The following is a 27,451-nucleotide window of genomic DNA, read 5'->3' as shown; positions in this document are numbered from 1 at the left end:
CTGTATATATGTAGTATATATTCCGTGTCACACAATATCTCGTTTGATTATTTTTCCACGGAAAATGCTTTGGCGATGATAATTTAATAATACTTTCGATACAACCGCTTTTTTCAGTCGCTCCAAATTAATAAATATTGATATATTTGATATCTTTGATGAATCGATTCGAAAGATTAAAAATTAAACTCGTCGCGGCTTATTTAATAAATTAAATAACGCGATTTAACAGCGTGACGAAAATAGAGTTGTCCAACGCGAGTATAAATTATTCGTAACGAGTAAGATCGAACAATTTCTTATTTATCGTCTTTTGTATTTATTTTGACGTCTGACAGAAGAAGTCTTCAAGGTGTTAACACACCTTGTGTTATACGTTTGAAATTTGTTCGTTGCATCGATGTAAAAAGGATATTCCACAAAAGTTAAAAGTTCTTTATGGAAACGTCGCAGTTTAATTCGAAACATTCGAGAATAAAGGATCCTATTTATAATCCGCACGGCTGCTTTCACGTGGGCTATAATGAGGCGCAATTTCGAGGCGTGGGAGGTCGTAAAGAACAGTGCTAGTTACGGGTAAACTGTTTATCGAAGACAATAATAGAGCACTTTTCGATGATAAAAAGCTGAGAAAACACGAGGAGAAGCTTGGCACAGAATAATAAAGACGAGTTTAAGTTTAAGTGTCCTCGCGATTTATCAGCGGTTCGTTCGATGAGCTAACTTAACTCTAATTTTATACGCGAAAGAGTTCGTTGTAAAATATTTGAATCGATGAAAATACGTAAAAAAAAGAGGATGATAAATTATTTCGACGAATATTCCATATAATTATATTCATTCGCACAATTTTCTTTTCTTTTTTTTTTTTCAAACGTCGTTGTAAAATTATTCTCCTTTCGGAACTCGTCCGTTAAATTAAAAGTATTTGAAACGTTAAACAAAATTTAATAATAGTAATGTTCACGATATTATGTACATTAATCCACCTTTCCATAATAAATTCAAACATACATTATAGATTGTCCTGTCGACCAATTTAAAATCAAAAATTAATTAACAATATCATCATAATCTTAATCGATATCTATTATTAAATCATCCTCTATTAAATAATCACGCGAAAAATATCTGACAAAAATATCGTACAATTTTTCTTCAAATCGATTCATCCTCCATCTTTCCTTTCTTCGATTTCCGTTCATTATCTTCTCGCACGAAATTATTGAACGATCGAAAATTGGATAAAAACCAACCAATAAACAAAAAAATAAAAAAAGAATCCAATTTTCCTTCTTCTTCTTCTTCTTCTTCGACTCAACTTCTCACGATTCATCCCCTTCGAAACTTCATCTCAAACCTAAACGAAAATCAGGATAAAATCGGTCGATATGATCGCATCCAGATCCGCCTTTTCTCCCGATCATCGAGATTATTCCTGGATTCCCAGGGACGGGGTATTAGATTATATCGGCTGTATATCGAGATTCGGATGCGTGGGAGGGGAGTATTCGGTTCACGTCGCCGTTTTACCGTCGAACAATTTTATCGGCGGCACTTTGTCGCTTTGCATTTTCATGCCGTGAATGTTGCTGCCAGCTTTTGCGCGCGTGTATGTGTGGGTTCGAAGAAACGCTTACTTCACGTGGCGTACGACGGAGATCCGTGTCGACGCGGAAATGCGGAGTATAGACGCGAAGTGCAGCCACTTTTCCCAAAGCTTCTTGCGGGTTTCGCGATATTACGAACCAGCCTCTTTCTTGTCTCGACGCGTCTCCGCACCGAATGTTATTCAAAAATAAATATTTTATACTCGGCGAGCAATATCAAGCTCGGGAAAAAATTCTCTTCTCTAATTCAATTCATTGTTTCCTAATTAATGGTATTGTAAAGTATTTCATTTTTTTCTTTTTTTTCTGTATAATATGGAATTGGAATGTGCTAGCTATATTTATACATAATTAGGTTAAAAATTAAAAATCTTGAGAAATCGATGGAGAAGAGAAAGGAGGATACGTTTTCCAATTCTGAATGTTTAAATTCTACGATCTCTTTCAAACATATTTAATGTATTATAAGTATTTTCAATTCGTGTATAATAAAAAAAAATCCGTACGATTCTATTTAATTTACTCATTCGTACTCATTTGTATCAATCTACAAAATAAAATAGAGTTGAAAAATATCGGAAGATCGAGTTGAAAGAAATTTTTCGGCTTTGGTCTCGAGTTGGGGGATTCGTTGGCGGCAATCTCTCGAGCGGAAGAGAGAAAGAGAGAGAGAGAGAGTGTGTCTTTTGCAGCGGAAAAAAGGGGGACACGTAGCCAGTCAGAGACTGGCAATCTTCTTGGTCCAATTTGGCTCCTCGGTGGGGAGGAAAAAAATTCATTCCGGACAAGGTTTTCATCTCTCCCGTGTGAAATCCGGGACAATGAGCGCCGCTACCAGCGCCAAAACTCTCCTTCCCCTACCCTCAGACCCAACCCTCTATTTCCACCTTTTATTCCTTTTCACCCTTTTCTTCGCGCGCTGACTAAAGCATCCGAGCCATTCATTATTTCCTTGGTTACCTCTTCAACCGGAGAAAACTTCTTGGCAACGCAATTACGCCTTGTACGTCGTCTGCCTCCGCCTTGTCGCGGCACGGCGCGATTTTTCCATTCCTTTCCTTTTCTCGCGAGGAGGAGGGGGGGATTCTTTCAACCCCCGCGGCTTGATTATGCGCCGTGAAATTGTATCAACGCGCTCGAAATTAACGCGAAACTTCTCGTCGCACCCTTTGTGACCACCCTCGGCGCGGATTTAAAAGGCGAATTTTGCGCGCCACGAACCCGAGAGAATGCAATTTGATGAAGCTTTTGCGGCAAGGTTGGTCTTTCTTTGTTTTACTACTTTCGTGCAAAGTGATTTTCAATAAAGAGCAGATAAGGGATAACGATGGGGATAAATGAAAGATTGGTGGTGGTTCGCGAAGAAGTTTGCGCGAATTATTTTGTTGAAATTCGTTATTGAATAAAAATGAAACGAAATGTGAATGGAATTTACACGTATCGTATGTATATCTCGTGGTAATGAATCGTGAAGAATGTGAGAGGAAAATTTGATGAGTGGATTTTTGTTGAGTTTTTTTTTTTTTTTTTTTTTATTGTCTTACTGTCGTAGAAATGCATGTTGATGTTTCAAAATTAAGGAGAATAGAGAAAACGAGATTATAACATAGATTATAAGTAAATTTGTAGATTATGGAGAGGGAAAAATTGGTTTTTTTCTTTTATATATTTTAAAAAAAGAAATTGACGGAATGATTCAAAGTTCGATTTTAAAATTAATTTTTACGTGAAAATTAAAAGCCTTAACGTGTAAATCTTATGATCTTATATGTTTTAATCAAAATCTACGAATAATAATATCGTTATATTTCAGTTTTATATAACTGTTTTTTTTATTCTTTTTTTATTAGATTATTACGATGTTAGTCATGTTTATCTTTAAATAATGGATTACGAGAATTAATTAAATTGCTACGAGATTAAATATTAACTTACTTTAAAAATATCTGATTTTACAGGAAAAAATCTTCGATACGAAGGTTACGAATAGCTTTTAACTGATTAACATAGCAACTTGCAAACAGCTAGCTAAAATTTAAATTTGCATAACTAAAAATAAACTTTAGAACGATAAGAAGAACAAGTTTTTTTTTTCTTTTTGCATAATTCATTTTAAGCAAAAAAAAAAATAAAATAACATAATGCTCTAAACGTTTTAATTTTACAATATATATATATATATATTTTGCAATTATATACAATGTTTTACGTAATAAACATAAGCATCAGAGAAAATTGCCTCCAATCATTACGTAAAAACAAGGATATAAAAAATGGATGCAAAGCCCACTTTATCTCGTTAACTTTTATATATCGTACAACAACAAATCGACAAAAATTATTTCTGTGCTTCGAAAAACTTTGAAAATCTTTTCCGCATTGCATTTTAACTCGCCAACTATGTCCACGCTTCCAACAGATTCGCCGCAAAAATTCAACAATTCACGCTTAATTAATCCAGATAGCAATGATAAAAATATCCAACTTTCATCGCCGAGTCCCATCCCTAATAATACGTGACTAGCTCGGACAGGGTGTTAAAGAGGAATTATTCCCCCTCTCCGCCTCCAAAAAAACAATGGAAATCGCAACATCGTGTTTCCGCGGCTCTCGTTCCCTCTCGCACGTTATAATTAGCGGGACTAATGAGTGGCGCTCAGATGGGCGACGGGTAATTAAAACAACTCCCGCTTCCTCCTTCTTTCCGCTCGTTCGTCAGCTCCCCCTCCCCTCGAGAGAGAGAGAGAGAGAGAGGGAAACTTGCCAAGAATTTTAGTGGCCGCGCGATATTTCAATTAGCATCCGAGGCTCGTTTAAGCGGCGGTGAAAACGGCTGCTTGGCAGCCCGCTCGTGTTCCCGCTGCTTGACACCCACGGGGGGAGGGAGCGTGAAATGGAAGAGGCGAGGGAGGGGAGGGTGTTTACTGAGGCGGATTCGTACAGCTCTCCAAAGTCGGTCGACTTCGTTTCCTGTTGCGCGGCGAACAGTGGACCTCTTCCGTTTGCACGCACGTCCTGCGAGAGATCGTCGAGACGACGCCTCTTTTCCAACCCTGTTTCAATCACCCGGTTGAATTGGGACGGCGGAGGGACAAGTAGCGACGCGAGTAGTTTTTTTTTTAAGTTTTTTAAAGTTTTACGTCTTTATTATTATTATTATTATTTAGGGGAATGTTTGTTATTTGTTTGCTAGGAATTCTGTAACTGTGCGACGATTTTAATGAAAAGATAATTGTTGAAGAAATGTGAGGTTGGATTATATGAGGCAGAATAAGAAATTCTTTGTCGTCGTTATCGATTGGTTGTTTTACTTTACATGGATGATGTTATAACGGTTTATTAGAATTTCTTTGTAACGCAACACACTTTTATTGTTATTATATTATCAATTCGAATCTTTGATGTTTCAAAGAATATTCTTTTATCGATTTAATATTTACACGATAATTCTTTTGAATTATTCTATGTGTCGCATAATTTTTATTACTTTATGGATGCAATTATTTGTACGCATTATATTGCAAGAGATGACGAATTGGTCGGAATTCTCGACGAATTCTCTGAATTCCATGCGACCTGATTATAAACTTGTTTTAAATTTCCCGCTTCTCGATTAATCTTCGCGCGACTCGATCGGTAAAATCGATCCACGTCGTCAAAATTAATCCTTGCGATCTCTGTACAAACGTTGGCGGGAAGGGGTGGTACGATTAATACACGCGCTAATCGAATTATTATTCCCAATTATGCGGCGGCTTCGTTAAAGTCGAAACCAATTAAAATTCGACTCTGATGAAATGCAATCTCTCCCCCGTGCAAAATTTAAATTTACCGTTCAACGATGAAGAAACAAAACACAAACCTTATTGTTGGAAACTTTACTTAAACTTTACAAAAAAACGTATCCCATTTATAGCTTAATTCTTTAGCTTCTTTTCTTTCAAACCATTACATTACATTTTCAAACTATATTTCTTCATAATGTAAAATCTCTTGTTACGATCTCTTGTTACGAAAACATCCTCCGAATCCTCCGTTATAACAGAGTCACCCAGTACTTACAAACTTCCCCCATTGTCCTCCCCATCAATATCTAATTGATCCTATTACAACACACGATCCTCGCAATCGGGGACCAAGAGTCGCTCGCCAGTTTTGGCCGGAACACTTGACGGTTTTCCGGTATAGTCACCGCGACACATGACTTTTCCAGCTCGTCGACCGACCTTAATTTCCGGCCAAAGTGATGGCAGATACAGGTAATGCCCGTCGGCATCAGTCGGGACGAAAATTGAGCCGGGAGGAGAGCGAGAGAAGGGAGCTACCGCCGATTCAGCGTGGATTTAATTTAATCCCCATCAGTCTGTTCCGGCCTTAGGGTGTCGTAAACACCCTCGACCAGATACGGCACACCTGCAACCTGCCTCCACTCGTTCTTCCACTCTCGTAAGGGGTGGCGTTATGCCAACCCTTACCTCGCTTAACCGGCGGTCAAACACGGGCCCGCCTCTTTATCGTAATATCGTCGTTTCGCGAAAAAATGTTCCTCCATCGACTTTTTGCTTATTGCATTTATTAATGTTGGGGGAAAAAATATATATATGTATATTATATACTTCAAACGTGACGGGAATATCGGGTGGCTGGGTGGTGATATTTATGAATATCAGGATATCCATTTATACCCCGTTTTATTTGTCGTAAATTATTCATTTGTATTGGAATATTCAGCATTATCGTTGTAATATTATCATTCATTATTATTATTTGTATTATTCAATAATATTTACTGCATTATTCATTTATCGTAATTTTGTATAGCGTGTGCCGTTTAAATTTCGAGGGTATTTCGTAATTATGAAACATTTATTAAACGGCACGATGGAAATCCCTTTCCACCGGACTCTGACCATCTATCCAAAATTATCCCGAAGAAGAAACAGAGGAGTGATAATTGATGTTGAAAAACGAAAAAAAAATTTCAATGCATGGAGATGATCGCATCGAGAATGTTGCGCGCAGCCAACGAAATAGGGATTTCCAGAATCTATATTTAACTCCCCATCCCCTCCCCCATCGAATATATCCCCTCTGAATACACGCTGTCACGCGAACGAGAGATAATAACAGTCAATTACCTATACGCGTGTCGCTGGATTGACGCGAGAACCGCGATATAAATCACGCGCGCGCGCAGGCCGACGATTCGAGCTGTAAACGATCAATCGAGAAACGAGGCTGGACTCAATAAAACTCGAATTAAGTAATGCACGATCACGGGGAGTGTCACGGGTTCGATGATTGATACCAACGGGTTCTCGAACCAACGTGGAAAAGAAAGGGAGGGAGGGAAGGTGTGAGAGGCGAGGGGGGAAAGGACAATCGTTATCCTCCCGAGTTCAATTAAGAGGCACGGTTCGCCGATCAACCGACGTTGAAACGGTTTACCCTTTAATAAGGATCGTTCTCCTTTCTGTTTTCAGACAGAGATAGCGAAGAGGTTAAACGCCATAATTGCTCAGATCCTGCCATTTCTCTCGCAGGAACACCAACAACAAGTCGCTACTGCTGTTGACAGAGCCAAACAAGTGACCATGACCGAGCTCAACGCCATTATCGGGGTGAGTGCACGCCAATGGAAGATAAATTACCCGCTGTGATGAACGCGCATATGTGTGTGTGTGCATACATATCGCCGTTTGGAGTTTAATCGGACACGCGAAAATTTCAGGAGGGGGAGGACTGGGAGGGAGGGAGACATGGGAATTTCGAATTCGAAACCGATGAAGGGGTGTTTATAGGGGAGCAATAATGAGATCTGTTTATTAATATTTCAAACGTTTGATGATTTTATGAAAAACTTGCGGATTTGTTTCAATTTTTATTTTGAAACGGATTAAAGCTTGGTTACGCGATACACAGTTTTATTATATCGTTTCTTATTGTTAATTCTATTGCGATTTAATCGACTTGATATTACTCAATTTCGTTTCGAAATTACGATAGAATAAGATTGTAAAGAGGAAGAAAGTAAAAGTTGTGTATTGCAAAGATCAACGTAGTAAATATAAGAAATTTTATATTTCTTATTTTCTTGATTTCGCTCGCGTGTTCTTTTCTCGATTCGAATCGATATCGCATATCCTATCTTGTCGATGTTCCTCAAATATGTAACGTGTAAAACGGTATACACAGGTAAGGACAAATAATTAAATACAAAATTAAATACTCGATTAATTGCATTATGATAATTGTACGTAACGATCGATATCGGATGAGGAGGAGAGGAGTGTATTCGCGACACATATGAAAATACAAAGCGCACGGAGCTGATCATTTTCGTGTTTCCCATTCGATACCGATTAAACTTACAAACAGTCGTGTTCGCATACACCATACTCGTTGTAACTCGCCCGTTTGTATTTACCGGCTGAAAACTATCCACCGACATTGCTATATCGAGCAGTTGCGATACCCGCAAATTAAATATTAAACGTAGCCGATGACACGAAAAACAAACATCATCGAACAATCGAAATTTCTCGCGGCCGATCGAAATTGAAAAGCGATCCCGCCGCTTTTCTAATGCGAAATCAATTTCGCATCCCCATCAGCCGGAATCGATACCATCACCACCATCACCATTGGATTTGGTGCACGCTCATAGAGTGTTGTCTTTTTTTTTTTTTTTTTTTCGACACTATATATAAGCTTCGTTACTTTCATCATGGATGGATAAAAATTTTTAAATTAAAAACGTTCGAAACTTGTCACGAACGAGACAATTATCGTATTGTTGCCAAAAGTATCGAACGCTGGTTTATGATCCATGTCAGTTTCAATCGAGCTTCTAATTATAGCCACCGAATAACGTTCCATTTCTAATTTTAACATTTCGAGCGATCAATACGAATCGATATAATACCAATTTGCAAACGATCGATCGTTAAAATCGATCGAGTGAAAATCTCGTCGCGATTTAATTTCTTCGAGTTGAAGTCTCGATCGAAACCTGTGAACTCTCGGTAAAAGTAGAGTAAAAGTTCGATGGAAGGCCGCAAATCCGCTCGAGGGGGGGTAAAATTTACGCGAACTCGTTCCGTCTGCTCGTGAAGAATGGCAGGGAGGAGAAGAGGAAGGGAGAAGGGGTCTGAGTTCAGTTCCGCGTTCACGGCGAATGAGAATCCCTGGCCGCACGCCGGCGGTGGTAGGAGGAAGCCGGTGCACGCTCGAGGAATCCGAAAGCGGACGGACGGACGGACGGATGGATGGATACGATCCTGGCGAATCCTCCTCAATATTGCTCGAGCACTCAATTTCCTCCCTATTAAGCCGCCGGCTTCTCCCCACTTCTGCGCCTTCCCCTCTCCGTTTCAACCATCCCCTCCAGCCTGGTCTAGATAGAGAACCCCTTTTCTCTTCGCTCGTCTTCCACAACCCTTCTCGAATCCCCCCCTCGAATCTTATCCTCGAGTCTTCCTGCCCGGATAGGTTATAGTGTTACGGCGCACGAGCACCGACTAATCAGCATTCCTGCTACCCAACCGCCTTCCAACCGCCACCCCTTCGTCGATTTTCCCTTCTCTCTCTCTCTCTCTCACTCACTCACTCACTCACTCACTCACTCACTCTCGTTTAAGTTCGACCATAGAAATTTCCACGGATCCGCGGCGTTGTCGGGCTACGCGCGGCAAATCCTTGGCAAAATCCTTCGGATTCTGCGCGCTCTAAATCGCCCTCTCCTTTCTCTCTCCCTCCCTGTTTTTCCTCTTGGTTCTCTCCTTGCGATATAGATTGGTGTTTTTGATTTGTTTCTTCGATTTTCTTTTTTTTTTTTTGTTTACGGCTCGTTGAATATTTTTTGGGAAGATCGATGGAAATAGTTTCGAGACGCGGCGCGGATGTTTGGATATTATTTTTGTGAAGATTAATCCAAGAGATCGGAGCGATAATTGGGCTTATCGTTGAAGTTAAAAGAAATATTTGGATACGTACATCATTATGTACACCGAGTTTATCGTCGCTCGGTTTTCTTTTCGTTCTTACGACGAATTATATATATATTGGCAAATACTTGTTTCCTGCTTTGATAATAAGTGATTGTATTTTACACCGAGTTATACGTGGAGTGATTTATCAATCTTTATCCAAATCGTACCATATTTGCTCGAAGCGAGAAGATCCTTATCGACTTTTATCAACTACAAAATGTAATCGCCTCTTCATCGAATCAACACTTGTCCATTATCTCGACATTGTATTTACAGATGAAAATGTTGTGGAAATGTTCGATATCGAAGAATATCGTGAACTATTTCATCCTCAATTACCCTCTATCGATCGATATATTTTTAATACCTTCGTTATTAATTGAAAATCAATCGTAATGATTTTTTCGCCTAGAATCCTACTAGTTTATTCTTTTTCTAATAATACGCTTATCTTGAAAAAAGAAAAAATCGTTTCTTGAAAAATTGTTTTTATATATATATGTATCGATTTATACGCGTCAATAATAAATCGAACGATTCAAACTCGATTCTTAACGAAATTCTAACGAAAAACTGAACGCCAAGATTTTACATTTCAATAACAACTGTTCGATTTCGATCGCAGATAATGAAAATAGCTTATAGTTAGCTTTCGTTTTAATTTTAAAATAATACCGAAGATCGTCTGCCCCCTTTTCAAGAGGAGTTTTTAAAAATCGATCGGAAGCGAGAGAAAATGATCTGTTTATAAAGTTGGAACGCGCAGACGATGCTGCTGCTGACGTTCATAAACCCGTGAAGGAAGGAGCCGGGGCCAAAGATGCTTTTCAAGCGTCAACGATGTGTGATACAGAAAGAAGAAGAGGAGGAAGAAGGTTAAGACGATCCCTTTGGATCTTTTAACGGCACTATCTTCACGGGTGGTTGAGTCAGCAAGCATCAACGACACCGGTGAAAACTGCTGAGAACAAGGCTCGTCGCGCGTTGGTGGTGGATGGATGCAGGTGCCGCAAGAAGGCTCGCGTGAAGATGAAGGGGTTCGTAATGACTTCCTCTTTTGCCGCCACTCACAAAAGAAGACCCACCGCGTTCGGCGCGCAAAAATTCCAGATTGAAATAACTCAGGCTTTGCCGGCTTTAACTCTTTCGCCGAGGTAAATTGACTTCGGGACGAAAGAAGAGAGGTAAACCGGCAATAATTTTTCGTTTAAACGTTTCCACGTGAGGGTTGGTTGCCCATTTTCACGAAACAAAATTAAACGTGATTAAAGTTTTCCCGGCTTTCGCATTGTAAAATGCCTCCATTACGAATTATACAATAATTATAAAATTCAGAAACTTCAAATTCATAGGGATTGGCGGCTCGACTTTTATATCTTTATCGTCACTTTTGGCAGATAATATACGAATAGTAAAACCGTCGAGAACCAAGTTAATCTCGAAATTTCGTATCGATAAGAGTTATTATATCGTTTCGAATCGCTCTTCAAAAAAAATACACAAAAATACGTCTAAAGTTTTCGAGCAACCTCCCCACGTGAAGTCCACGTGCGAAGGGTTAAAACCCGCCACAAATGCGGAAAATGATCTTCTCCACGTGAATACGACGGCCTAAGGTCAGGATTATCGTCGTATTCGCCTCTCTTTTCGTTCCCCTCACCACCCATCCCATCCTCTCTTTCTTTCTTTCTTTCTTCCGCGTTTTGCGGCTCAGACAGTCGCTCTTATTATATCGTTAAACCATTTAATTATCTCGGCAAACCACCCCCCACGAATATTCGGCCCTGCCTTAACGAGTGTACACCAGTTTGCCAGAGGGTGGATGGCGCGCTTTTCGACTCTCCTTCCTTCCTTCCTTCCTTCCTTCCTTCTTTCCTCCTTCTTCCATCCGCCCCTCTTCGATTCTTAGCTCGAGCGTTAAAACGGCGCTGCCTCCACAATTTGTCTGAAACTCAGCCCAACCCCCGACTAACGAGGAAACTACCGGCGCGAGGCAGTGCGTTTATGGCCGTTTCGTCGAAACTTTTCCCTTCCCTCCCTCCATCTCTTTCTTTCCTTCTCTTCGTGGTTTGGCCGCAATAAAGTCGCGCCCGCCACTTGTCTCGTACTTTCGGTTTTACCTCTTCGTCTCACCGAAGGACGAAGAGGGTTATTTAAACGGGACGGTGGAAGTTTGCCACCGTGATTTGTGTTCGCCCTCTCCCTGCCCTGTGGAAAGTTGTGGCGGTAACGAGAGGCCTCCTCACAGGGGTAACAGGCGGGGAAAATTAAATTACGATCGATGACTGCAACGTTTTCCTTTTTTTTCTTTTTCTTTCCTTTCCCTTTCCTCCTTTCTTCCGATCTGGAACGATTCGATGTCGGAATGGAAGGAAATCTTGGACGATCTTTGATTTCGTTTCTTTTTTTCTCCTTTCTTTCTCTCTGTCTTCCTTGCTATCTCGAACGTGATATCTCGAAACGATATATTTGCTGGAGGATTTTTTTCCACGATAAAAAATAGTGAGAAGGGAGGCGCGTTTCATTATTGTTCGACGATGGTGGTGATGATGATGCCATCGATTCGAATCTAATCTCGGGCCACTCGTGTGAAATCGGCGTGTCATCGGTTGTTGTTTAAAGATTAGATTTCTGGATTGGGAACGTTATCCGGGAGAAATCTCGATACACTTGTCGATTATATCGATTTAATAAATAATCACGCGCCGAAACGTGAAAAAAAAAACTTGGCAACGTTAATCAACACCGTAATTCTACAATTTACTTGCTGTCGTAAATATTTTCTATCGAATCGAAAGTGATTGATCGTTTTATTATAACATTTTATTTTATTTCTTTTTTTTTTTTTTTCTTAACGTTTCAATAAATAACAGATTACAGATAACGCCCTCTCACAACTATCAATAAACACTCGTTTCGTATGTTACGCGCACTCTTACATCTTATCTCGTATCATTTTAATTTTATCTCCCTTTCGACGATAAATAATTTTAATTGGCTCACCTTGGAATAACCATTTTTATTCTCGACGATGAAAAATAAAATCGACTTCGAATCTGCCTACCTTTTCACAATGATTAATTTAAATCCGTATTTTTACAATTTTAAATAAAATTGTCATTCACAAGAAAATAAATGCAAAAGCGTGTTTCACGAAGAGAATGTGTTTGCTCGAACCATTTTTTACCTCGCAGAGTATAGGTAAACGATGCTCCTCGAGGTGATAAAAGTCGACTTTCTTCGATCCGTTACAGCAACAAAGGCCAGACCTGCCGAGGCTTCTTCAGCAGGTGCACGCCCAGCAACTACCACCTGGCGCAGCGATGGGCCCGCATCCAGGCATACCTGGCCTTCCCGGGCTTGGTCCTGGAGCCGGCCTTCCCGTTCCTACGTCAGCCTCCGCAGCACTTCTCGGATTAGGCATACCGCCGGGTGCCGCGGCAACCGCTGGCGGCACAGCAGCTCATCCCCTTTCAATGTTGACCAAACCGGACATCCATCGTCAGGCGGACGATTTGAAGCACAATGGAGGTGAGTGTTTTTTCCTCGAAATTATAAAACTCCTATCGACAAAGCGAAGAAAAAGAAGAATTTTGAAATATCTGGCGTTTCGTTTTAAAAAAGGAAAAGTGAAAAGATTATGGTGTTTTTCTCGTGGATTAATATTGATAATAATTTTTATTCACGTTTTAATGGAACTTTACGTGTTCTTGTTCAACGTAGATAGAAAATTGACGCGATAAATAAATAAATAAACAAACGGTGAGATTCGAACGACTCTACTCGAACGTGAATGTTCGCACCGTTGGAATGAAAATTTTTATCCAAATTTTCGAAATTGGATAAATAATTGCTTTTGGTAATAATTGGTAATCTACTTATATAAATTCTCGTAAGCCGTTAAAACGTGTTTTGATTTAACCGTGTAATTAGTATGATACATGGTTTACATTCCATTCGAAGCAGGAAATAATAGAGTAAAAAGTCAGAAGATCAATGTTTTTGCACGTTGTTGCACCATCACGCTTCACAAGTGATAGATGTATCCTTAATTAAGCGTATACCTCATTAAGACCCGTGAAATTGCAATTGCTTTTTTATATCGTTTAGCTGTGTACGTAGCCGGTGTGGATAATTATAAGCGTTTTAAGCAACAAGAAAAGGAAAAGGATAAGAAATTAATCGAGGTGTGTTATTGTATACCAAACGAAACCAATCACTCGATAAATCTAACTCCTATTTATTATATATTTCCACTATCCCTCCGCTGCGGCGAATTATTATTACATAATCGAAGGTATTTAATAACTCAACCCGTCTGAAAGGCTAATCATTTAGATTGAACAGATAGACGCTTTATTATTCCATTCGTTCTACGTTCTTGCTCGAAAACGAAGAAGAAAAAGAAAGAATTCTCTAGGTTGCATGACCTGCATGACCCCATAAAACCGTTTCGCAACGGTTACAAAGAACAATCGACTCCCTGACAGTAATCAGCCAAGTTTTCTTCGTCAACTTCTCTCTTGATCCGCTTGAATTTTTCCTTTGCAACGCGACTACTACGCGAGAAACAAACAGGGATCGGTGATGAATTGATTAAAAATTCGATACGATTAAAAAAGGAAAAAAAAAAAAAAACAAACCAAAATTATTCGTAATAAGATCCCGAGACGAATTATACATTATTTTCTCTCGTTATAAATTTATCCTTTTTTTCTTTCTTAAAACTTAAAATATTACTATCGTGAAATTGTATAATAATTCTGTTCGTGAAAAAGAAAAAGAAATGTCAGTGTTCCGAAGATTTCTCTCGACGTGAGGAAAACGGTATCCCGACACCGAGTTGTCGTCGGGCAAATGTCGGGATTCGATTTACAAAAGCCGCTGACCTCCGTGTCTCGCTTTGTTTTCGCGCGGTCAGCACCTTTCGTCCCCCTCCCCCGACGAATATTTTGCGTATCGAACGTTGCAACCGAGGTTTTCGAGGAAATATCGCTCTCGTTCGGCCGAGTCGTGTTTCTTTTTTGCAATCCGGCCGCTTGTTTTCCTACCTGTTCCCCTTATCTCCGGCTTCTTATGGGAAGGCGTTCGCAACCGGATCCTCATGAGACGATTCTCGCTTTGCATTCCGTTCGATTACCACGAGCGAGCAAACGAAGCTGTTTTGCAAGTTGTCGGAGGGAGGTTGCAAAGTTTCGAAACGAGCGGTTTCAATAACCGCCTCTGCCAATAATCGAAATTCTCTCGGGGCTTGTTTGCCGTTCGATTTCCGATTTTTGATAATTTTTTTTTTCACGAGAAAATAACATTCCAAGCTTGGAATATAAACGGATGATAAAAAGTAGATCTTTTTTAAATCTATAATTTGTTTGATTTTACGCCGAGTGAGAGAGTATCTTAAGTAGTAATTAATGATAAAAATTAATACTCCTCGTTGGGAATCGAAAACGCCTATAATTAATTATGTTAATTCGCGTGAAAAAGTGTTAGTAAGAATCTTTTTTTTTTTTTTTTTTTTTTCAATCTTAACTTTTAAACTTTTTAAACTCGAAACTGTATAAATATATATATATATATATACATTGTTCAGTCGCGGTTATTGAATCGGTGACCCACCTTTGTTCGGTCAATAACTTCGTCCCGTGACATTTATTTTCCCAAGTATTATTCATCAAGTGTGCTCACTTCCTATCTCAACGTGTAAATTCATACGACTGGCTCGGCAAGCAAAAGGCTAAACTTGTTTAACATACCACGCATACATATTTAACTTACCACACGATAACTATCGCACGATGAAACTTTTACACCTCTCACCGTTTATCATCGAAATACGACGAATTTCTATCTTTACTATCTGCTCGAACGGAAAATTCTCGATGCCGTTCTCAAATAAATTATAACAACAACTCGTGGAAATTCGTTGAATGAAAGCCCAATGCCAATCGAGAAAATTGATAGCAACGCGGTTGCTGTAAGGGCGAGACGCAAGGGTAGTCGCATAAGAGAGGCGGGGCGGGGGGGATGACAATGGAAACGCGGAGAATGGCGGCGGCGGCGCGCTACACGGAGGAGGAGGAGGAGGATATTTCAAGCGGGCCGCAATAGAACGGTGACGCAAACGATCGTGCTTAAGCCTGAAACTCGCGGAACCCTCGATCTTGACCTCGAAGATCCACTTGTGCAGGCGGCGCGTCCTCGTCTCTCTCTCCTTGGGACGACACACGAGTGCAAGAACGTTCGCACTTAGGCCCCGTGTACCGCTGACAAAGTCGCGAGGGCTTCGAGTGACTCTTCCCATCTCACTCGCGCGCACACTCTCTCGTAAACACACCAACACGCCTGCACAACACACGTGCACAAACTATTCCTCTCCTTCCCATCCCTTACGTTTCGTCGAATCTGTGTGTGCGTGTGCGTGTGTATATATATATCTTTTTGCCCCTCTCTCTCTCTCTCTCTTTCTCGCGCGCTGTGCATGGTCGTCTCTCAGAAGAGCACTCAGAATCTCCTCTTGACACGAGAGTACTTCCGACTCTTCCCCTCTTTCGTTCCATCCACCTTTAGATGGCTCTTCTAAACCTTCGCGCCCCTCAGTCTGTTCTCCTCGTTCGTCTCCTCCCCTTTCCCTCGCTCTATTTCTCTTTCTCCTTATTATATCCATCCTCCTCCCACCTCCTCCACTCGCTCTTCCCGAGCGTAGTTGCCGTGCTCGCGCAATATCTCCGGCTACACTCTCTACACTAACTATGTTACCGCGGCCCGAGTATAACCTCTCTCCCTCCTCCTTCGGCCAGTCGTTCCACGTTGTTGTTGTTTTCTCGAGCGTTGGTCGGGTAATGAAATACCGGCCGCTACCGCGAGAGTAGTTCTTTCTCCACGATCCCTCTCGATTTTGAAAATTGCGCCACCCGTGATCGACCTGTTCCCCATAACGTGTACTCCGTAACGACGATGTTAATTTCTCGTCTCGACAGGCTTGCCTTTGCTTTCTTCTTCCTCTTCTTCTTTTTTGGTATTCTTTTTTTGCGTGGAACTCGACCGGAAACGGCGATATATACGGTTAATGGAGTTGCAGTTTGCTGGCCAACCGTGAAAATGGAGAACTTCTTTTGGCTCTTTAGGTTCTCCGTTTAGGGAAACGAAGGGTAACGGTGTCTTTTTTCATTCCACCCTGGTTTTTTCCCTCGATGGAATCCTCGAAAGATCCTCTCCACTCCCCTATGCGAGAAAACGAAACGAAGACGGTAGTCGGTTGAAGATCGTTGGAAGATGATCCGGATACATCCATACATCCCTGTTCCCATCGTGGAACCGTTCTCTCGATCGACGACATCTGAAATCACTGTCTCGCGCCTTTTCCACGATCCCAGGGGGTCCCTCGTCGACACCCTTTTGAAACGTGACGAGAGCGGAGGCAAGGAAGCGTAATGGGCCGCTATTTCTGTCGCGGCAACTGAAACTTCTTCCCTCCTTTCCGGAACATTGCCCCCGAGCGAATTGTTTCCAGCAGGGCCGTTATCGTTTCCTCCTCCCTTCCCTCCTCGTCTTCCATTTTCTCGCCCCTTCCAAGTCTTTCCACCGTCCAACGACTCCCGATCCGTAATAGCAGCGGTAGTAGTAATAGTAATAGTAGTGGATATCTGCCCATTCATCCGATTCTTCTTGCCCGCTCGCGAAACGATTTACCGGAACGCGGGTAGAAGACCTCTTTCACAGACGATTAGAAACCGGTATCGCTTGCATTTCATCGCGGATATACTTGGCCGAGTAATGGCCCCCCAGAGAGATGGCGCGCAACCGACGTGTACGTAATTCATCTTCTCGTAATTCGGATATCGCCCTCCTTTCTATTATATATCGTTCTTTTTCCCTTTCCTTTTCCCGATCCTCTTCGATCCAAACGGAGAGGTTTAAGTTCAACTAACTGGAGATCGTTAAATTTATTTTTCTACGTACGTGGGATATTTCTCTTTCGAAGAGTTTATTCGTCCGAGGACAAAGATTCGAATTTGTTGTACACCGTCCGTTCCACGCATGCGATAAATTCTCGAAAATATCCTTACTGTTCGAATTTCAGTATTAAATTTGAATTTATGCTGTTCTAGTGATTCAAGATAGGATTTATTGTTATAGTTAATTCTTGTATTTATGTTTGGCCCAAATTGAGCTGAGGATTTGATTGATTAGTGATAACATTAGTTAACATACTTAACACGTTCAACCTATATTTTTTGAACATCTATATGATGGATGGAGCACATATACGATAGTCTTTATTCTTCTACTATTCTTATCAGGCTTGCGTTTATGAACCTGCGCCGGGGTTGAACGTGTTAAAAATGGCATCCTTCGAAAGCATCCTCTTCTCCAACGCGTCGTAATTTCCCTCGCAATGGCGGCGGAAAAGTGAACGCGCGTGTTCCACGACCGCTTTCGTTCGTTTCACCGAAGAATTATTCGCGCTGTTTCGAGAAGAAGGGAAGAAAAAGGCGTTCGAGTTCCGTCCTCGAACGAAGTGGAAAGAGGGACGAAGAGAGGAGGTGCGCGACTGTCGTCGAAAATGCTCTTTCGTTTTTGCTCCTCCTCTCCCTCGCCGAGAGAGGAGCCAAGTTGGACGCGGTCCACGGGCCAGAAAATTCACGACCCCTTTCGCGCTCCGCCACCCCCGACACGACTCGGTAATGGCCACGAGGGGTGGATATCCTTTCGGCTTCTCCTTAATTTGCCCGGCCATAAAACACGCGGCGGAGTCGCCCCTCGCGGATACGTTTTATCGGCGCGCGAGTCTTGACAGAGAGATAGAGAGAGAGAAGGAGAGAGATTACTTTATTTGTGCAAGGGCTCGCCTCCCTCCGGAAACTTTATGGCGTCGGGTTTTTCCGTTCGCCTCGTTCGACTCTCTTCGTCCTTTGTCGGGAGAAAGGGAGAGGCGTTATACATCGAGAGTTGGGGTTACGCCGGATTTCTTGTCGCCCGTTTAAGCGCTGCTCCCGGCATAACGTTAATTCCTTCTTTGACGGTGTTTTGCCGTGGTGGGATCCTCGCATTAGGTGTTGGTGAATTGTCGCGCCTTTTAACCGGTGCCAGCGAAAATGTGTTTGAAAAATGAAATCCATCCCCCCTTGCTTACTCTCCTTCTCGATGATTAATTTTTAATCTTTGGATGGAAGTGTTTCTCGCGCGAGGATAAATGTGTCTCCAAGAGAGAGAGAGATTTTGAGTAATTTTGATCTTTTGAGAGAGATAATAACGACCATAAATTACGGCACGGAAATTATATATCGCGAATAGATGGTGGAAAATTTCTTTCAATCCTCGCGAATCGAATTGGAATTCAATTTTCTCGTCGATTGAAAAATCATTGAAAATGTTAATAACGAATGGTAGTGGAAATTATTAATCGTCGATGGATTGGCCAATTTTCGAAATCGAATCGAAGAAATTATTCGTTTCCAGATATGTTTCCAGACTTTGTACACTTGTGTATATACATTGGATTAAGCGAGAACGATTAAAACGAATATGGGAGCGAGCGCCAATTTAGCTGGTAGAAAGCGCGGTTGCAACAAGATATGCTGCAAGAAAAATAAACTGACGTAAGCGCCCGGTGTGTGTCTAATGGTAAAAGTGGAAGAAAAAGCCAGGGAACGTTACACACGCGTTTAGACGCGTTTGAAAGATTGACCAGATCGATTAGATGGATTAGATAGCAAACTCGGCAAAACAGGAATTAATGATCGGTGCTTGTGCGAAAATAAAAAAACACTCACTATCCGGTAGAGATATTCCTGCAGAGTTTCCACGCAATCAATGCGCGTGAAGTAACATCAAATTTATGTTTCTCGAAATTACAATTACAAGAAGTTCGATAAGAAAGTGGAATACTGATTATGTACACTGAGATTTCAAGTTTTTAACGATTATCATTGACCGTAGAATCCTTCAACATCCAACGCTTGATGTATCATTAGCATGATGAACACAGAGAAAGGACAAATGTATAATAAAAAAAAGGAAATTAGAGATACATTTAACGAGAGAAATTTTATTCGTGAATATCGTTGTATTATTATTGCACGAAAATGTATTCGATAATTAACTAAAGATAATTCTGAATCTTTGAATAAATTAGAAACGAGCTCAAACGTACAAGGATATCAAGTATCAAATCCAGACGATTAAACGTGTTTTTTGCGACTTTCTATCTGAAAAAAAAAAAAAAAATATATCAAAATTCTGATTCCTCTTGTTGAATCTCATTCTTTTTTTTTTCTCATCCAAAATTTCGTTTGATACACATTTTTTATTCTATCAAATATCCTTTAACGCGTCAATAAAAAAAAAAAAAAAAAAAAAAGATAAAGAGACGCGAAGAGAGCTTTGCAACTCGGTTAACCATGTTGGAGAAATCGAAACGACTCGTTGTTGTGTACGTATCCTTGTCGTAGGATAACAACAGGCGAAGAATAGTATCGTTAAGGTATTTCCTGACGAGACAAAGTGTACCCACGAAAAGTATAAAGAGACGAGAAAAGATGAGGAGGGAGAAGAAGGTTTGGGGGGAAGAAATCGAGCGAGGGCAAACTACGAAGAAGCCGAGGACAAAGCCTCTCTCTCTCTCTCTCTCTCTCGAACTGGATCGACCTCTTCTTCTTCCTCATTCAACATCCCTTCTCGGAAATCCTCGAGGAGAGGAGGCAAGCCTACCTTCTCTCTTTCGTTCTGCCACCTTTTTCCTTTTATCTCGCAAAGGAAAAGATTCTACCGACATACCGCCGAGTTGGTTCCGCAATAATCATGGAAAAACATGGCGAAGGTTCAATTTTCCGGGAAATACGAGGTCTTGAACGGGCAGAGAACGACGCTTGGAGAGTGTCTTGAAGAGGAGAGGAGTGTGGGATCGGAACGAATGCTCTCTCTCGAAGAGAAATATTCTCAAGTACGATAATTAATTTTCAAAAGTTGTTTCAGATTTGTTCTGTCCGAAGAAGAATTATCGAAGGTATCGGGTTAAATATATTTGGAAAATCGATGAAAAGTTTCGTTTCGAACGATATATATGTTATATTTTTAAAACAATTTGTCAATGATTATTAAATTATTTTGTCTTGTACACGTTTACATCTAGGTGTTACATCTAGGAATCTTATCGAGTTTGAAAAGTTACGAAGAATTTCCTTTAGGATCCACTTGTGCAGATTTATCGAGTTTTTCATCCGCGGTCTTCAATTATGTAAAATATCACGCGCCGTTTTCAAGCGCAAAATGATATTTTATATCGAGGAAAAATGTAAAATTATTCGAAAAAAAAAAAAATTTATTTCGCATCATTTCTCGTAAATTAATGTTTCTCTCGATAATTGGCCAATTTTGCGCGATCGAATGGAGGATAATAATACGGTTTAACGACATTATTTTTAACGTTTATTAAAAGGTTATGGTTATACTCTTTCCTTCTTTTTTTCTATCTTTAATACGAGGATAATATTTATGGTTGTTTCGAGGTGGCAAGGAGGCGAGACTAAATATGATATCTGTGCGTTAAATGAGTTGTTCAGCTTGAGAGGAAGTAGTAGTATGAGACGATGCTTGCTCGACACGTTCTTGATTAAATGCTTCGTGACGCTGTTCACTGCGTTTAATATGGATTCCTCGAACAGCTTCTTCTCGAGGGAATAGTTAAGGCGCACCATATTTCATGATAAAATGTTTATTCGCTCGACGGTTATTTCTTAAGTCTCGTGTTTCGATGAAGTTTAACGCAAAGTTTGTGAACTATATAACACTTTATCGATATAGGAAAACTCTTATGCTCCTTAAATTTTCTAATTATTAGTTGGGATCAAAAGTATTCCCATAATATTACTTTTTTTTTGCAATTAAATTGCAAATATCTTCGTGGTAAAAAGAATTAAACGTCACGTACGATATTCTTTCAACTTTTTGAACGTGTACGTTTTAAAATGTTAATCAATAACGAATTGTTCAATTTAATAAGTTGATACGAAAATCAAAACTTCTCCTTTTTTTTTAAAACAAATTACGAATCGATCGATCGAATCTCAAAAAAGAATCGAGAACTAATTCCCAGCACTAACCGTGTATCCGTTTCGTGTGTTGCAGGTCTTAATCCGGCCGAGGAGAGGCATGTGAGTATCAAACAATTTGGTCGATAGAGAAACGGTGGAATCGCGGTTCAAGCCAATGGGCAATCGATAACAGTCTATTAACAACGAATATGGTTATTCGCCCCGGCGTTCCATCGTAAATAGCAATATCGTTGCACGGGGGGATGTCGGGATTCCCCGCGATCCGCCTCGAACACGACGAATTTCGATTCCGACCGAGACGATAATCCTATCGAGAAGGCGATGAACTTCTCCTCGCGACAGATTCACCCTTTCCAAGAAGCGAATGCAGCCAACACGTGCACCGATAAGCGTTTAATCCCTACCACCATACCGCCACCTCGATTTCCGCCTCGCGTTTTCCCCTTAAACGCCACGTGACGTGTTCGACGAAAAATCGATCGCAAAGGGAGACCTTTTCTTTTCGTATAAATTTCTTCGAGCCGCAAAATTTCCAACTGGAATATAATCGGAGTAAACTTTTTTCTTTTTTTATCTATATTCAAATTTGAAGAAGATGGTTATAAATGTTAGAATTGGAATTAGAATCTTGGAGGAAAAAAGGAAAGTGTAATTCTACGATTGATTAAGTCTAAGTCGATTAATCCTTCCTGAAACTTTCAATTTCAAATTTTTATATTCACGATTATTTCACGATCTCGATTCGATCATGGGTATAAACTAAATGGAACGAAATTATTTGCGTATCCATCGATCACTATTACCATGTTAAAAGTTTTTTTCCAAATAACAAAAATCCAACGACCAGCCATCGCAATTATTTTTAGCCCATCGTAGCTGGGAAATAATACAGGCTCGATCCAATTAATTTCAAAAATTCAACTCTCGGCAAAAAACTCGATATATATATATATATATATATATATATATATATATATATATATATATGTATACACGGTATAACTTTTCCCCCCAAATCAACCACACGTTTACCATTAACCGATACAACTTCTAATTCATGACCAATTTACCCACCGTTGCGTGTACACGCATGCACGCGCGCACACGCACACACCGTGTGGCAAATAAACTCGTTCTATTTCCATCGAATCCATACCATTTTCCACCCTCTCCCAGTTTCGTTCGTTAAAACAAACGAATCTATGAATTTATTTCCAACCGAGGTCCGATAGGGGATCGGGGAATTAAACAGATTCGCAATTACAATCTGCGAATGAACGACGCTCGATCGAATTTCGAGAGGAGGGGGAGGCGCGTATCGGTTCGTTTTACCCTCGCGTTTCCCCTCGATGGAGGGGAAAACGGATACGTTTCATCGTAAAATCCGACCGTTTCCCGGCTTTTATGGGTCGCGTGGCCTCTGTTCTCGGGGAAAAAAAAAAAGTATCGCGCCCAGTGACCGCGTGTGTGTACGTACGTATCCGAATCGGGGAACGGAAGTGGAAGATTTTCGCCGAGGGTGGGAAGAACCGGGCTAGAACCGCGTCGAATTTCATCCCGTAAAAGAAATTAGAGCATCGTTGGAGTACATTTGACCGTGTGCGTAAGCAAGCAAGCAGTTGAAAGGGAATACCTGGGGAACAAATAAAATCAGGGGGAGACGAGAAGGAAGAAACTGGCCGAGCAGAGGCAGAAGGGAGATGAGGTGAACAAATGGGGTGAAAGAGGTAGACAAGAGAGGGTTTAGAGGGGGAGAGAAGAGGCGAATAAAAGGTGGAAAGAAGAAAGAGAAGGTTGCGGATCAGCCGGTGGAAGAGGAGGAGGAGGAAACCTGAAATGGACGTAAAAGCCTGAACACAGGGCTGTAAAAAGCTCGTCGTCAAATGCATCCCCGTTCTTCTCTCCGCCGTTATCCACTCTGCCCTCTCTTTCTTTCCTCTCTGCCCTTTTTACCCCCCTTCACTCCTCCACGCACGCCCTTTACCCCACCTTTGATAGCATAAAGCGACTAGTGGGCGCGGCGCGCGTTTATTAAAAGCGCTCCGGGCTGGCAAAAAAGACTCGAGAAAGAGAGAGAAGACCGCTTAGGGAGTCAGCGTGTTCTCTCCTCCTCCTCCTCTTCCTCTTCCTTCTCTTCCCTCCGCGTTCCACTTCCGATCTCTCGAGTGACCCGGCGGATCGTTTCGCGATCGATCGCAAAAAAGTCGCCCGATGATGAAATGATCTTTGAAAAAGGAGTGATCGTGTCTTTTTTGGGGTTGAGAATCGGGACGTCTCGTGAAATTTTGTTTGTTTCAAAAAGAATTAAAAAACAATTCCCCCGTAATATAATCTCACAAATCCACGATGGGAGTATGAAATCGTTTTTTAAAATTTTTAACACTTTAACACTGTAAAACAAACCTAATAATCAACAGTATTTAAAATATCGATAATAAAAAACACCTCGTGATGAACGCCAACGAAATCGCAATTTCGAAAGAATATCATCGCCGAAAAATTATTTATCGCGACGCATTAATCGCGGGAAGGGGAGGGGGATGGGGGGACGCCTAACACGATTGCACAAGGATCGCGCACTCGTTCGACGCGAGCGGGAATCGGTCAATAACGATCGTTAATTAATACATGAAAGCGTTTTATAAAACACCCCTCCCTACCCCCACCCAAATGACTCAAATGCACGTTGGACAGGCGGGGGCCAAAATCCGCGTTATATTATTCGGTGACCGAGTGATTTCCAGCGTAATTATCTTTTCGGCGTGGCTCTTTTCCGCGGCCGTCATTACGGGGAGGGGCAGGGGGGATTGGTGGGTGAGTGGGCGAGGGAGGAGGGCCGTGTTTTAACAGCGTACACACCCAGCATAACTTGCGCAATTTGCCGGCCGATGCCTGTGGCCCATGGCCCGCGGCCGGCCCGATAATTAGCGTCCGTTTAATATGCACAATTATTACGGATTGATAATTGGGGCTGCGCATCCATTACACCGGCATTGAGATAGATGGTAATAGGTTTCCATCGGTATTAACTCTCTCTCCCTCCCTCCCTCGTGTTTCTCGCTTGTTTCTCCTCACTCCCCCTCTCTCTCTTTCGCTCTTACTCGCTCTTACTCTTTCTCTCCTTGTTGTTGGGAGGGGCGGGGAGTCTCTGGGGATCGCGCGTAATCTCGCCACGCTTTCATAATGCGCACGAACTCCGGGTGTCTAGCGATGGGACCAATTCGATTGTATCCGTTCCGGAAATTTTCGATCAAGGCAGGCCGATCCTCGGTTCGATTTTCTTTTCGATCGTACGTGAAATTTCCGTTTCGTTTCCCCTCTATTTTTATCAAATATTAAATCACGTTTTCGATCGTGAATTTGAATTTTTTATTAAATTTCGAAGATATGATTCTTCCGTCGATACGAGTTTCCTTCGTCGAAAATTTACAAATATATATATATATAATATTTTTGAATTCTTTACTTTCCACCCTTCAAAATCCCTATTTTAATTGTTCCGCAATAATTCACTTATTCAAAAACGCGAGCGGATCTTCCCCATCGCTACCTCAATTTCATCTCTCTCTCTTTCTCTCTCTCCATCCCTTTCATCGTCGTCGTTCACACGTCTCTATCCCTCTATCGCTCCTCCCCCATCTCTCTCTCTCTCTCTCTCTCTCTCTCTCTCTCTCTCTTTCTTTCTTCCTCCCGCTAATCCTCTTTCGCTACCTGTCCCCCATCCCTCCCTCTCGCCATTTCCCTTTCACGCTCTCCCTTCCATCGAACCTGTATTTATCTCCGTTGCACACTCCCCGCCCGCGCCCCTCTCCCAGCCCCTCGCAGGATCCCGTACAACCACCAGCCCGAGGGCTATGAAATTGAAATATGAATGCTAATGGGGTGGTTGGCTCGTGTCGCGTCGTATAATGTTACTGATTGCCAGTACGCCGGTCCTTTTACTCTTCCCTCCTTCCCTCTCTCCCCCTCTCTCTCCATCACCAACCCGTCGCTTTGCCGGGGAACAGAATACACGACGCGTGCTCCTCCGCGTCTTGCTCGCTTGCGTGTCGCGTAATTGGAAATCCAAATAATGCGCAGTTTTCGACCCGGGTTCATCGTGGTCGGGATCAAAATGCGCGCGTTTAAACGAGAGAGGATGGAGGGGGGAGAGAGAGAGAGAGAGATACATCGCGGTTGTTTGGCTTTCCGCGTTTCGGTGAAGACTGGCGAGAGAATCGGGGAGGGGGAGGACGTATAGAAATTTATATTTGTTTGTTTATCCACGGTGAATTCCCTACCTACCGGTGCGCGAGCAAACGTTTGCTCTCGAGCGGCAGGTAGACGACGAGACGGGAGCCGGGATTACGAGCAGCGCGAGGCGCAATTTAAAATTAACCCCTGGGAACCGAGAGGGGGGGAGGAGGAGGGAGGAGCACCAAGATGCTGCTGCTCTCCGCGGGATCGGTGTGCAAACACCGGGTGAACGCGACGCGGAAGAGCGCTTAAAAAAGAAAAAAAGCCTCGATCCTTCCCCTCTTTCTGCTTTCGAGGGATTGGGCGTGTCGTTTCTGCGTTACTCGAGGGGATGAAATTTGCGCGATATATCGGGTACATTTGTCGTTTACAGGTGTGGATTTAATTTGGAATAATAATATTTTAACGACTCGGCTTGATTTTTCGATTTTTTCGAAAGTTGGCTTTTTCGAAAGGAGTTTTATTAATTGTATGAACGGGAGCTTTGATTGAAAAACGATTAAATAACGATCAGCGAAGCGATAAACAACTTGTTTCGCAACAATTTCAACTTTGCTCGATAGAAACCTATATGGAATAAAAAATTAAATTGTAGGATTATTGTTCGCTCCTCTTTGCATATTCTTCAAAGTGACATTCCGCCAACATACGCACGCACACACATACACACACACACCTCGTCATTGAAAGGATAAGAAAAACAGTCTTTGTTTTCCATCGATCCACTTTGTCACGTCGGCTCGGATTTATATACCTGCTCGCGTGTCATACGATAAAACTGCCATTCCGCTCGCCCCAGCTAGTTACCTTGCCCGCCTTCTCGCCCCTCCATTCCCTCGTCTCGAACCCTCTTTTTGTCGCCATCCCCCCCCACTTACCCTTTGCGATCCGATCCGATGCGAATCTACCGAAGAGGAGGTGCTGCAGCATCGTTCTCGTTCTTCCACGTCGTCGACGCCGTCTAGTGGAATCATCGCTGGTGGAAGAAATAAGGAAAAGCTGGAAAGCGGGGAACGGAAAAGAGGAGAAAAAGGAGAAAAGCTCGAATCGAGAACTGACGACGAGCGGAAGGGAGAATGTGAGTCGTTATTATTCGTGCACCGGTAAGCTCTGTCTTCCCGTTTCCCGGAAGAAGCTTTTCTTCCCATCCCCTGACACGCTGCCTCAGACGGAATTCTTCTCTCTTTTTCCCTCTTTCATTCTCTCTCGCAATCCGGAAAAATATTTCTCCACGCGAAGCTTCTCAAGAGTGTACGCGATCCCGAGAAGCATGGGGAGGAGAGGGAGGATGGGTGAGGAGAAGGGAAAGAGTCGGAGATATCGGCGGGAAGAAGATACCTCGAGTGAAGAAAGCGGAAAGAACACGAAACGTCTGTTTCTTTTTCTCGTGTCACAGCCGCCGCCGCCGCCTCCTCTCTCGGCCGAGGTGTCGACTCATAACCGATTCATGAAACAGCCGAGAGGCGACTGTTCTCGCTGGAACGAGGATGGAAAGCGGAAAGGGTGAGAAAAACTGACTGAGGAACGACCGAGGAATATTTATTTATCGTTTCTCTCTCCT

General features: G+C 41.9%; 1 protein-coding gene across 3 annotated transcripts in view; it reads left to right on the top strand.

Moving 5' to 3' along the window:
* LOC100865859 (protein groucho) overlaps positions 1–27,451 on the top strand; it is a 121,039-nt gene that overhangs the window by 71,842 nt on the left and 21,746 nt on the right. For all 3 annotated transcript variants that reach the window (XM_086910901.1, XM_086910900.1, XM_086910903.1), the window contains 3 exons: positions 7,094–7,231; positions 12,856–13,132; positions 21,728–21,753. In XM_086910901.1, coding sequence (XP_086767027.1) covers positions 7,094–7,231; positions 12,856–13,132; positions 21,728–21,753 — 441 coding nt within the window. The remainder of the gene's footprint in view (positions 1–7,093; positions 7,232–12,855; positions 13,133–21,727; positions 21,754–27,451) is intronic.

The sequence above is a fragment of the Apis florea genome, unplaced genomic scaffold, assembly GCF_048593485.1.
Source record: "Apis florea isolate Af1SG1 unplaced genomic scaffold, ASM4859348v1 contig_3203_pilon, whole genome shotgun sequence".
Lineage (NCBI taxonomy): Eukaryota > Metazoa > Arthropoda > Insecta > Hymenoptera > Apidae > Apis > Apis florea.
Note: the sequence above shows the minus strand (reverse complement) of the source record. Positions and strands in the feature narration are given on the sequence as shown.